The sequence below is a fragment of the Leptidea sinapis genome, chromosome 36 (genome assembly GCF_905404315.1).
Source record: "Leptidea sinapis chromosome 36, ilLepSina1.1, whole genome shotgun sequence".
NCBI lineage: Eukaryota > Metazoa > Arthropoda > Insecta > Lepidoptera > Pieridae > Leptidea > Leptidea sinapis.
In genome coordinates this window covers 1,195,602-1,207,935 of record NC_066300.1, presented here as the reverse complement: position 1 = coordinate 1,207,935, position 12,334 = coordinate 1,195,602, and the positions used below count along the sequence as shown (strand labels likewise).

General features: G+C 40.0%; 1 protein-coding gene across 9 annotated transcripts in view; it reads right to left on the bottom strand.

Moving 5' to 3' along the window:
- LOC126975491 (serine-rich adhesin for platelets-like) overlaps positions 1–12,334 on the bottom strand; it is a 130,725-nt gene that overhangs the window by 14,095 nt on the left and 104,296 nt on the right. For 4 of the 9 annotated variants that reach the window (XM_050823413.1, XM_050823406.1, XM_050823412.1 and 1 more), the window contains 5 exons: positions 12,094–12,231; positions 7,070–7,355; positions 6,433–6,618; positions 4,781–4,965; positions 82–3,112 (listed from right to left, as the gene is read on the bottom strand). The exons of 1 other annotated variant lie outside the window; for it this stretch is intronic. In XM_050823413.1, the coding sequence (XP_050679370.1) occupies positions 3,062–3,112; positions 4,781–4,965; positions 6,433–6,618; positions 7,070–7,355; positions 12,094–12,231 (846 nt within the window). In that variant the 3' untranslated portion in view covers positions 82–3,061. Of the gene's footprint in view, positions 1–81; positions 3,113–4,780; positions 4,966–6,432; positions 6,619–7,069; positions 7,356–12,093; positions 12,232–12,334 lie in introns of those variants that run through there. 4 more of the 9 variants (XM_050823411.1, XM_050823410.1, XM_050823408.1 and 1 more) reach the window with 4 other exon arrangements.

Here is a 12,334-nt window from a genome sequence, read left to right as displayed (position 1 = left end):
ACATAACATTTTTGGTCAAATTATGCTTTTTTAAAAATTAAAAACAGTTGGTATTTCAAAGTTATTGTCATGGATACTTGAATACATCTTTTAAAATGAAATATTATCTAAATATAGTTAACCTATTAATTTGATGTAGTTTAATATCTTAATATCTGAAAATTTATAACTTTTTTAAAATATAATATAATGTTAATGATAATTCAAGATGAACAAGTAATATAATGAACGATTTAAATTATATTTCACACGGATGAACCGGTAAAACTTAAAAAATGACTTAAAATTATAAGATTAGAAACTTCAAATATCAATTAAAATCACAGCAGAAATATTATTATATGATATTTAAACTTCGATAAAATATGTACAACATGAAACGGCTTTTAAAAAGGGCAAGATAGGTAGCAGAAATAGACGTGTGGCCTTTTTTGTGTCCAATATGGCCGAACTATAGCCAACTTGCAAGCGGTAAAATGCTTCAGTGTAGGTTTTAAATTAAATACCAGCTGCAAGGCAACAGAGTGTTTTTCTTTCGGTAGGAACATACCAGTTGCTAATTTACGGTACTTGAAAATAAGTAAGGTATTCATAAAGAGTATTTATATTTATTATCGTCACTGGGCCAATATTGATAGAATGAATAATGTCGCCACACGTTGGCCACACATCAACAGTCGATCTCCGATGCTTTCTCGTAATTTCAAAATAAATGACGTTAAATTCTCATCCACGTTTTCTCCTATCTCTATTATATAGGTATTCTCCTATCGTTAGTTCCCTAGAACGTTAACTGAACTGTTAGTTACGACAATAACACAAAAAAAATTAACGATACGATTGTGATGAAGTTACGTTCCGATTTAGGGAAATTGCACTATGCGTACCTATTGACGTAACAAGATAGAACGTCAATTGTTGGGAGATGGTTATTTTGCAAAATTTTGACTCCTAGTAGATATATAATAGAGCATAGGTAACCCTTTTAACAGTAGTAGAAGTATTTTATTTTTCTTAGAACATATTAGTAACTTCGAGCGAGCGTTCTAGGGAAATCATAGGAGAATACCAATCTATAACAAAACTTGGACCTATCCAAGCTTAACTTCGAAACTTAACTTCAACTATTTTGAAATTGCGAGACTAGCACCCCAAGACTGGGCTATTCATCACGATTTTATTAGTAATAGTATAACAGAAAGTCAGTATCGCGGAGCAATATATTAAGAGACATTAGGTAATAAGGTTGACTTTTATTAAAATACTTAAATGAGATTGCGATCATTTTATATTTCCGAGTAGGGTAGTGTAGTAATAGGTGTGGATTTAAGTGGACTCCTACTACTTTCTTCCTGTCTTGTTAATGGATGCTTAATTCAGTACATATTTGATGGAAGGATATTAAAATTAAAAAAAAGTTCGAACTAAAGGAAGGAGTCGGAAATTAACGTAGTGTAGTGTAGTAATTATGTAGTATTTTGTGCTATTTATAAAATTTGCCATAATTATTCAAGAAAATATACGTAACTAGCTGACCCGACGGAAGTTGTTCCGTAGATGATAAAAAACAATACTGTTTTATAGGAATTTGCCAATAATATTTCAAAACATCAAGAATTATTTCGTAAAAAATGCTCCATGTTGTTTTAAGTGTTTAATAAAATTATTTCACAGCGGAACTGTCAAACTGTGCGTCACAAAATTCTCTCATAGAAAATATGTCCATACAAAACAAATATTAAAAATAATAATAATTATGGGTCCCAAATCGAAATAAAAACTATCCTATCTCTCAAGTTGGACCAAACTGCACTCCATGAAGTAATCCCCATTAAAATCCGTTCATTAGTTTAGGATTCCATTGCGTACAAACAACGTGTCACGTAATTTAAATATATTAAGATATAATATAAGTATTAAGATGAAAAATTGTTGGAGCGCAAAAGCGCAGAATAAAAATGACTCACATAATCACATTATAAAATATAACCTAACCTATCTATTGCATAGAACTATATCTATAATTTTTCTCTTTTAACATATAATTTATAATTAATTATTTATTATGTTCCATTATAATCTAGATAATATTCTTAACATTAGTACTATAACAATCAACAAAATAAAATTGTTCGCTGTATAACAAATAATATATAATATATCTATATCTAATTAAAACTATGAAATAAATCTAATATTGTAAAAATTCTAAATTTATATAAAAGTCTTTTTATTTTCCAATTAGAGATGGCGTTGCTATCGAAAAATTCATGCGAATGAAATAAGAAAGAAGCGCCATCTATTTGTATTGTTAGTCGACGTCGTAACTCGTGTTTTAGCTCTAAGGGTCGCTAGAGGGCGCTTCTAGCCAAATAGAGCAGAGTAAAAGTACAAGCTTTATATAGACATTGTTTACAATGAATAATATAAATGCTACAGTATTTTGATGCATGCTAGGTAGAAATACATTGTTGGTATATAGATTGTAATAATAATAAATATCCTACATGTCATAAGAGATCCTAGTAAATATCCTTTGGTCCAATGGTTTGCTTGTCATTGTCGTACTGAAAAATTTACCAGATTAAGAATATGTATATTCCACCGTATTTTCGCGTTAATCTTGTTTATGTGATTTCATAACTATTGAGTCGTATAAACCCATTATCAGGGTTGAATTTCTGTTCGTAAAGTCCCATAAAAATCGGTCCAGCCGATCGGCAACCCACAGGCAGACAAAAACATGGTTGTTTGGTATAAACTTTCATCTTACGCAATTAGGAAAAAGCTCTAATTTTGATATTTCAAACTGAAACATCGGTTGCTTGCCTAAAGCTCAACACAGGTGGCACTGCACTATCGATCTTATGTCATATTCAATGATGTTATCCGAAAACACCACATAAGTGATATATATTAAAAATCTGATAAATTTTACAGTAAATATTATAAATTCAAAAACTCATTTAGTCTTATTTTGATATCGCTGCAAATTCATACTACATATTTTCGAACTAATACTTATCAAATAATTAATTAACGAACTGGTTCTATTTTCTCTTTATATGTTGTCGACACCACCCAATAGCCTGTTCCCGTACTCACTCAGGAGCTGCAAATAAAATAAAATAATAAACGTAATTCTTGAATCTAACAATAATATAAATAGTTCAATAATAGACTTAAATAAAACACTTTTAAAGGATTAAAACGCGTGTAATTGTAACTGTTTTTACATTAGATTTTGCGTAAAAGTTACAATTTTATTTTAGTTAACCAATATTTCAAGACCTTTCCTGATCTCGTTTTCAGTGGGACCAAGTGGGACTGCAGATGAAATGAGTCAGACACTATTTATCATAGTTATCATTATGAAGTTTAACGCCATTTATTGCCTCAGAGGTGGTATTTGCTGTAGAAAGATGGTTTTTCGGCAAAATGTACTGACTTTTATCCTTTTCTTTTTTGGTATGTGTAGTTATGGGTTTTAATTTAGAGATTATTGAATCCCAGGTGTTACATAATGTTAGACCGTTTTCTCTATTGAAATTTGGGTGTTTTCTAATTTCGATGGCTTCACGTATCAGTTTTGAGAGAAATCTATTCTCTTCTACCAAAACATTTGGTTGGTTGAACCGGATCTAATGGTTAGGATGGTCTGTTATGTGTTCACATACAGCTGAATTAAATTGACGTCTATGTTTCAATAGTAGACGTGAGAGTATAATTGCATTTACACGAGGTCAAGACAAGTCAACGTCAAATCGTTGGAGCTGATACTGTGTGGTACAGACCAGACAGGTGAGAGCAACCGAGTAATGATCCAAACGTGAACCGGTCATTCATGTTATTCGTTTGAAATGAATTATTTCATGTGATATAAACTGGTCTATTTGTACAAATCTTTTTATAGTGCTGTAAAGTGGACATTGCAAGACTTGGCAAGGGAAAAGCTAGACAATCCGGAAATGTGGTGCAGGAAAATGATTCTTGAAGGTATTTCGCACATATGCCTTGATAATCCAGAAAGTACGAATCAATTAGCGTTTATCTACTACATTATATTCCCGCATAATTGCCTCCTTTAGACACGTATCAACGTGATACGGCCAGTTCATAGAACTTGTTTTAGTCCAGGGGAAAGAGGGAGGCACTAGACTGCGCTGAAGGTCATGAGATGGACAGACCAAATCAAATCTCTCTCCATCTGCGGTCCTGTGCAGGAGTGAACATGAATGACCTCTCTCAAGAGATGGCGGCAAATTTAATGTGAGACACTAATGTGTCCTTTAGAATCTAGAGTTTTGTTCATAGCAACCATTACAATTGTATCTACGGCGTATCGACTTAGAAGAGATTTAAAATACCTAGTTAATTTATATTAGGTATTCCAGTTATGCTCTTATTTATTAGCCTAATATTGGTAGTGAATAAAATTAATATTTTATCCGGCTAAACTTGATTTAAGGCCAATCATACATCTGTTATCAGTCTAACTTTTTTTGCATAGGCAGAACCTAACCCAACTATATACAACATAAAAGTCTACAATTACGCTTGTTGTAGTGAATCAATTTAGCATAGGGTGTATATATTGAAAAATATATCGTCCTAAACAAATCCTTATCAATTTTGCACCGAGAAAACCGGTCTGGACTGAATTCTGGTTAGTGCGGTAACGTATAAAATATTTGAAGAGGCTAGACAAATGCTAAAATGTCAACAAAGTCATCTTAGAACAACAAATAAATTCTAGTGAAGGTAGGATTTTTATACTGACCTTATACAAGAAAATGTAATGATGTCTGTTAGATATGGAGTGCGGTCTCTGTGTGCGGAGTGCCCGCACAGTCCGCGGCAGGTCTGCGGCGCCGGCGACCAGCGCGCGCGCACAAATGTCCGCGGCTATTATTGCTGCACTTCTGCCGGCTCCTGACGCGCACACCACGACGCAAGGACGAACACCTGGAAACATAATGTGACGTCATGACGTGGGGTACTTTCGTTACGTTCGTACGAAAAACTCGTCAAGTGCGTGGGTTTTCTTTATATAAGGAGGCACAAGTAAGGCTCGCGTAATGAGAAGTAGTGAGGTAACCACCCATGGAAATCCGCAACACCAAGGGTCAATAGATGCGTTGCCAGCCTTTAAGTTGTGAATATGCTCTTATCTTGAAGTTCCCTAAGTCGTATCGATTCGGGAAATGTGCAGCCGGGAATTGATTCTACAAAGTGCGGTTGTAGAATGCTATGATGCGGTTGGAATTTCACATTATAACGTAATGACCAGTGGTGCAATTCGGCTGCTGCGATGATAAATGCTGTAAAAGATGCAGAGAGAACCCACATCGCTACGCAACGCCAAAAGACCAAGCCTTGATCGTCGATGATTCGAGCCGCTCTGTGTTGTATGCAAATAGAAAAAGCTGGTACTGAGAAGCGCCCTCCAAGAGATGAGAACAATATTCTGGGATAATTAATAATATTAATAAAAAAGTAAGGGTTTTTATGGGATTCGTCATATTGGTTTTAATTATTTGTTATTATAGCGGTCATAGTAAAACACTAACAAAAACTTCGGTTGTTAATATCTTTGCGATATTAACAACCGAAGCCCACGACTGACAAACGGACAGACCCCCTGGTGAGGAACACTACAAAAGTGGCAACTCAAAGGTGGGTTGGTGTGATTACCCTGGTGCTCTCATACCATAAGGTGACGCGCCTGATCGTTTTCCATTAAAATGTATGTTGAAGAAATATGACCTTATCAGCACGTGACAGAATTTGAAATATAAAATCAATTCTAGCTTAGCTTTTTAAGCCAAAAGCTTCGGTGGCCCAATAATTAGAACCGTCTACTTTCATTTCGTTGCCCGGGGTTCGATCCTCACCCGCCACATTCCAATGTGTGTTTGTTTTTCGAATTCATCAGACGTTTATTTGACTTTTTATAAAGTCTGCAACGCTTTGGTGATTCGAGTATATTCCTTCTCTTCTATAAAAATATTAAATAAAGCCAAGTCTTCTAGTTCAGTTACTTCCACTAAAGTACAGTTTAAATAAAATAAAGAAAAAGTTTTGTAAAATACGCTAACTTAAACAAATCTAATAATATTAACGAAATAATGCTTTCAATTTGCGAAATTCCCTTAGGCTCAAAGTAAAAAATATTTTTTATGACAACAAGGGACGATACGAGCAGGACGTTCAGCTGATGCTTATTGATACGCCCTACCCATTACAATGCAGTACCGCTTAGGATTCTTGAAAATCCAAAAATTCTGAGCTGCACTACAATTGTGCTCGTCACCTTGAGACATGTTAGGTCCCATTACTAACTATCACTCTACTTAAAAAGCAGCTGTGATAGCATTACAAATATGGTAATTTTAACGAGCCATGTGGGTTATAAAATATGCACATTCATACCTTCAAGTTCAGAAGCCACTTTCATCTTTCCCAGAGTCCCATTTGTCCCGTACCCCCTCCGCAGTACCTCCTCAGCTTTTGCGGGAGAATACACGTTGACTCCATTCCCTGCATGATCCTCACTCCTCAGCTTGGATAGGTTGTTGTAGGATGAACGGCTTTGGTCCTCGTAGATTACTTCTATACCTAGAAATGATAAAAATTTATAAATATCTAAATGTATAGTTTCCATGAGATAAGATTGACATAGCATTTTATTAACGCCTAAGGCATTGCAGAATCATTTAGCTGAGAATAAGATTCTGCTTTGCGTGACAAAACGGAGATATATTTATCGGCAAAGACGGTATGATGTAGTGTCATGTATGTGAGACTTACAGCTGTCCATAGTTATCTTCAAATCATTCAACGTTTCCAAAACAAAATCCTCAGGGTTAATATACCCTGGTACGTTAGACACGTTTTGAACAAAGGGTGTGTCGATAAACTCATCAAAATGATAACAGGATCTCACGAATTTCTCCATCATACGAACCTAAAGTTACGTTTTTCGTTAACACTCACATAAAAAGCTTAAAAGTACTTTATCAAGTTAGCTAGCTCATTGTGAAAAGTGTTATGTACAGTAAGGTCGTACCTTCTTCATCGTACTCCTTAGCAGTCTGAGATATTTTCATATAACTCCTCATTTCTGACAAGAAGTCAATAACAGAGTCGTAATCCTCCGGTACACCCTTGGCCGGCCAGAAGTACCACAGGTGTGTCACCTCCCGCCAAGTTCTGGTAGCCAAGTTGATCAGCTGGACGCTGGAGATGGCATACTTGTCTTGCTGTTCCCGTTTCTTCAGGATTACTTGGAACTGACCGAATGTTCGTCTGTTGTCAGAAATCTCAGAAGGTGGAAGATATTCGTAACATTTTTCCTGAAAAATTATTTTATTAATTTTGAGAACATTGACTCAAATATTATAACTTCATCATGTTTGAATAAAAACGGAAGAAACTATGTACCAAAGACAAAGAGACTAACAATATCTCGACCGCTAAGCTTTCCCTTTGAAAGGTGAATGAACATGAAAAGATTATATTGAGATGCAGAAGTTCAAATTATTATTTCTTGATGTTTTTCTCTTGACGTTTCTTTAGGACCTATAAATAGATAGAAAAGGTAAGTGATTCTATTATAACTGTAACCAAATTTTGATTGACAAGTTGTAAACAGTCAGCCACGCTTGATATTAGCTCCATAGTATTTTGAATATTAAATCACTATCTAAAACACACATTTACAGCTCTTCTATACGCTAGTAAACCCTTAGTCTATGTTCTTACTATTGAGGTTTATAATATACAGCTAATTGACACAAGTACAGACGGTTTGCCAGCAAAGCTTTAGTTATTTACTTCCCATTGGTTATCCTTACAAAACCTTAATAAGAGCCCTGTGCTTCCCCGGGGCATAACGGGGCTGCTTTGCACAGCATACCTAACATCTATACTCAGGGAGCTATGTGTTGGCTTCCACACGTACGCCCTCCCTGAGGACAAAAAACTGCGGGTCGTTCTTAGGAACATCCCAAAGGAACTCGACATTAAAGAGATCCACGCTGACCTCAAAGAGCAGGGCTACCCTGTGAATGAAGTCCATCGCATGCACAAACGAATTGATAGGTCGCCGCTGAACCTGGTGCTGGTGGTTCTCGACCTCACTAAGGAGGGCAAGGCGATATTCAATCTGAAGGCCGTGTGCTCTCTACACGGCATCAAAGTGGAGGCTCCGCACAAAAGCGGCGGTCCAGGGCAGTGCAATCGCTGCCAGTTATATGGCCACTCTGCCCGCAACTGCGAGGAGAAACCTCGCTGCGTCAAGTGTCTTGGCAACCATGGAACTCCTGAGTGCACCGGCCCTACAGTGTGCGCGGAGCCTCCGGCATGCGTGCTCTGTGGTGCCGAAGGAAACCCTGCAAACTACCGCGAATTTTCACGAATTAGAGTCAGACCACCGGCCCGTCGTCCTAAATCTAGGCCCACCGGTTAACTTTCAACCACCGACGAAAACAGTGATCGACTGGCAACGGCTGGAAAAGGATCTCGAGTCTATCAAGTCCGACGACCTTGACCTTATACCTGACGTCATCGACTCGGTCGACACGGCTCACAGTGCTATCTCTCATATACAGAATAGGATCAAGGCCTGCTCCAGGCAGGTTCCGACGATGCAACCGCATCGCCTAAACCTGCCTAAAGAGGTCAGGAACTTACTTACACAGAAGCACAGAGCCACTAGACTTTACGATAGGTATCCGTCGGTCGAGAATAGGCGCAACCTCCGCTACCTACAGCGGGTGGTACGGGAACGTATCGCGGAACTCCGCGGCGAACGTTGGGACCGCTTGCTCGGCAACCTTAAGCCATCACATGTGGCTTTCTGGAAGCTGCCTCGCGCGTTCAAACAGGAGCCGCCCACTGTCATGCCTCCTTTGGACAGACCGGGACTGCAGCCGGCGCTCGATGACGATGAGAAGGCTGAATGCCTCGCCGATAGTCTCGAGAGTCAGTGCTCTCCAAATGCAGCAGCCGACCAGACACACGTTGACGAAGTTGATCGTGAAGTTGAACGTCGCTCCGCTCTGAGCCCTTCAGGCGATGTAATAAAACCCACTTCTTACGAAGAGGTGAAGCTAATTATTTAGGAGCTTCACTCCAAGAAGGCCCCGGGGCCCGACACTATAAGCAATAGGGTTCTTAAAATCCTACCCTCGACTCTTATTATTTTTATTGGTTACCATTTTTAATATTCTATTGTCTAATAGCGCGTTCCCCGAACAATGGAAGGATTCCATTGTTATCGGTATCCGAAAACCTAATCCGAATAGCTATAGGCCTATTAACTTAATTAACTCGATCGGGAAACTTTACGAAAGATAAATTCTCGCGCGTCTTAATCATTACATCGCGGAGCTCAACCTGATACCCGACATACAGTTCGGATTCAGAACCGCTCACTCGTGTCCCCAGCAGGCTCACCGACTCACCGAGTACATTCTCGTACGGCGTCAACTTCACGCTACCACGGCAGCCGTGTTTTTCGATGTCGCGAAGGCATTCGACAAGGTATGGCACAACGGCTTAGTATTCAAGCTGTATCAACTGGGATTGCCAGACAGGCTCGTGCGCATCATACGAGCCTACCTTACTGATCGCTCCTTCCGATATCGAGTAGAGGGCACCCTATCCTCACCCAGACCCATCAGGTCTGGCGTGCCACAGGGTTCAGTCCTCTCTCCCACTCTTTTCTCGCTCTTCACGAGCGTCATTCCCAAGTTTCCGAGTGTCCAGCTCCCTCAGTACGCTGACGATACGGCACTCTACTTTGGCTCCGCTCTATTGAACCGCTCAACCTTGAGCAGGAACATTAAAGTGCTTCAAGCCGCCGTCGATGAACTAGGTAACTGGTTCAGAAAATGGCGGATTGAAGTGAACCCCACCAAGAGTGCAGCGGTACTCTTCGGTAACGCGAATAGCATCCGGGCTAAAAAACGACCGACCGACGTCATTAAATTGTATGAAACACCCATACCGTGGGTGAAGGATTACAAATACTTAGGAGTCACGTTCAACAGCAATATGAACTTCAAGAAACATATTGATACGGTATGCAATAGAGCCCGATTTGTCCTCAGTCGCCTTTATCCACTTGTGTGTGGGCGAAGCAAACTTCCGCTCAAACAAAGTGACGCTGTACAAAACCATCGTACGGCCCATACTGTCATACGCAAGCGTCGTTTTCGCGCAAACCCGACCGAGCTACTTACGTCGTTTGCAAGTAGTTCAAAATAAATTCACGCGCATGGCAACCGGAGCCCCGTGGTTCATCCGAAACGTTGACCTTCACCGCGACCTAGAGCTTCCGACGATAGCTCAACACTTTAAAGAGATCTCGCGACGCTTCTTTGACAAGGCGCCTAATCATCCCAACGTCTTGGTTAGGATGGCATGCGGGTACACCCCCCTTCACCATAGTCTCAACCCAATAAGACGTCCCAGACACGTAACGGTAGACCCGGATGACGACATCACCATCGCGAACGCGACACCCACACAAACACCGACACAGACACGCACACACCGCCTTCGCAGGCGTAGGCGCGGTCAACCACCGCAAACCACTTGCACTCGTCGCTCTGACGATGGCCAGCGGCCCGCACCCTAGATACACCAAACATTGTTTTGATACCCGACGAGACGTTAGTCCTCGTCCTGTAATCGCTTCACTACACTCACTCACACACGGACTGACTGACGGACTGACATACACCACTTACACAATCACAAACACACTCCACAAACAGACACAAACACAAACATACATGCACACAAACATTTACACTACGTACATACATACAAACACACATACATACAATCATAAACACATACATACACACTTACTCAAAAGCAAACAAAAACAGAAGAGTTTGCAAAGATGGCAAGAACGCTGGAGTACTTCAAGTAAGGGACGTTGGACCTACCGCCTGATACCCGAAATTGCGCCATGGGTTAACCGCAAGCATGGGGAGGTTAACTACTACCTGACCCAGATGATCTCTGGCCACGGATGTTACAGACAGTACCTCCACAGATTTAAACACGAGGACTCCCCAGATTGCCCAAACTGCACAGACGCAATCGAAGATGCGAATCATGTATTTTTTAAATGCCATCGATACATAACCGCTCGGGACAAATGGGAGAAGACAGTAGGTAGTAGTAGGCGTAGGTTAGAGAGGGCAAGAAAAGCCACTGTAGTAAATTTATAGTTTTTAGTTGGAAAGAGCAAAAGCTAGATTCTCCCCCCGTGAAGAAATGCCTTGCGGCGATTCCATGGGGGCTAACGAGATAGAAGAAGAGGCGGTTTTTTAGTCGGTATTGGCCTTCAAACCGAGCCCGACATACGAGATCAATACGATCTTGATCTTATGATACGTAAAAGTATTTTTCCCATCAGAAAAAAAAAAAACATACACACTTACATACATTACACAAAACATCACCACACTCGCCGGCGAGTGTGTTCTTATCACCTTCATTTATTATATTATCATCTTTCATCTTCATTTTCATTCTCTCTCCTTCCCACAAGCACACAGCCGGTCTGAGGTTCGAGTCTCCTTAGGAGACGCCCCGCGACTGTTGTTGCGTAGTCTTTGCGGCCTCCACGGCCCACGTCCTACTTCGCTGTGAAAGCCAGGGCTGCTAACAGCACAGAGGAGGTTTTAGTCGGTATGGGGTGTCCGCTTACGCGGACACTCGAGTCCGACATATTACGCCCCGTTCCAGCGCGTAAATACGTAACCGTATTTCCTCCTCTCAAAAAAAAAACACAGGATACCGCCTGTATTAAGGGTACCACAACGGCGCCTTATTCTGCCGTGAAACCGTAATGTGTAATCAAATCAAAAGCAAATAACTTTAACATGTTTCGTTCTGAAGGGCACCGTAGCTAGTGAAATTACTAGGCAAATGAGACTAAACATCTTATGTCTCAAGGTGATTCTGAAGGCAATTGTATTGCCGCTCAGAATTTTTGTATTTTTCAAGAATCCTGAGTGGCACTGCATTGTAATGGGCAGGGCATATTAATTACATTTAAATAAAACTTACTACTCCACTTTCCATGTACTCTGTGAGCATCACGATGGTCCGCGAGTTCTGTTCCCAGATCATCCGCCAGAAGTCCACCACGGTGTTGGAGAGTGGCGCCTGGCAGGCGATGTAGAAGTTACGGATGTTGCCTGGACCCTGCGGGAACGTGACTTATAATACTACTGCTAAATATTTCTTAATGGATGGCAACCACTACCCATATAGTTTGTTATTTTTAACTGATATTTTTCTCTCACTT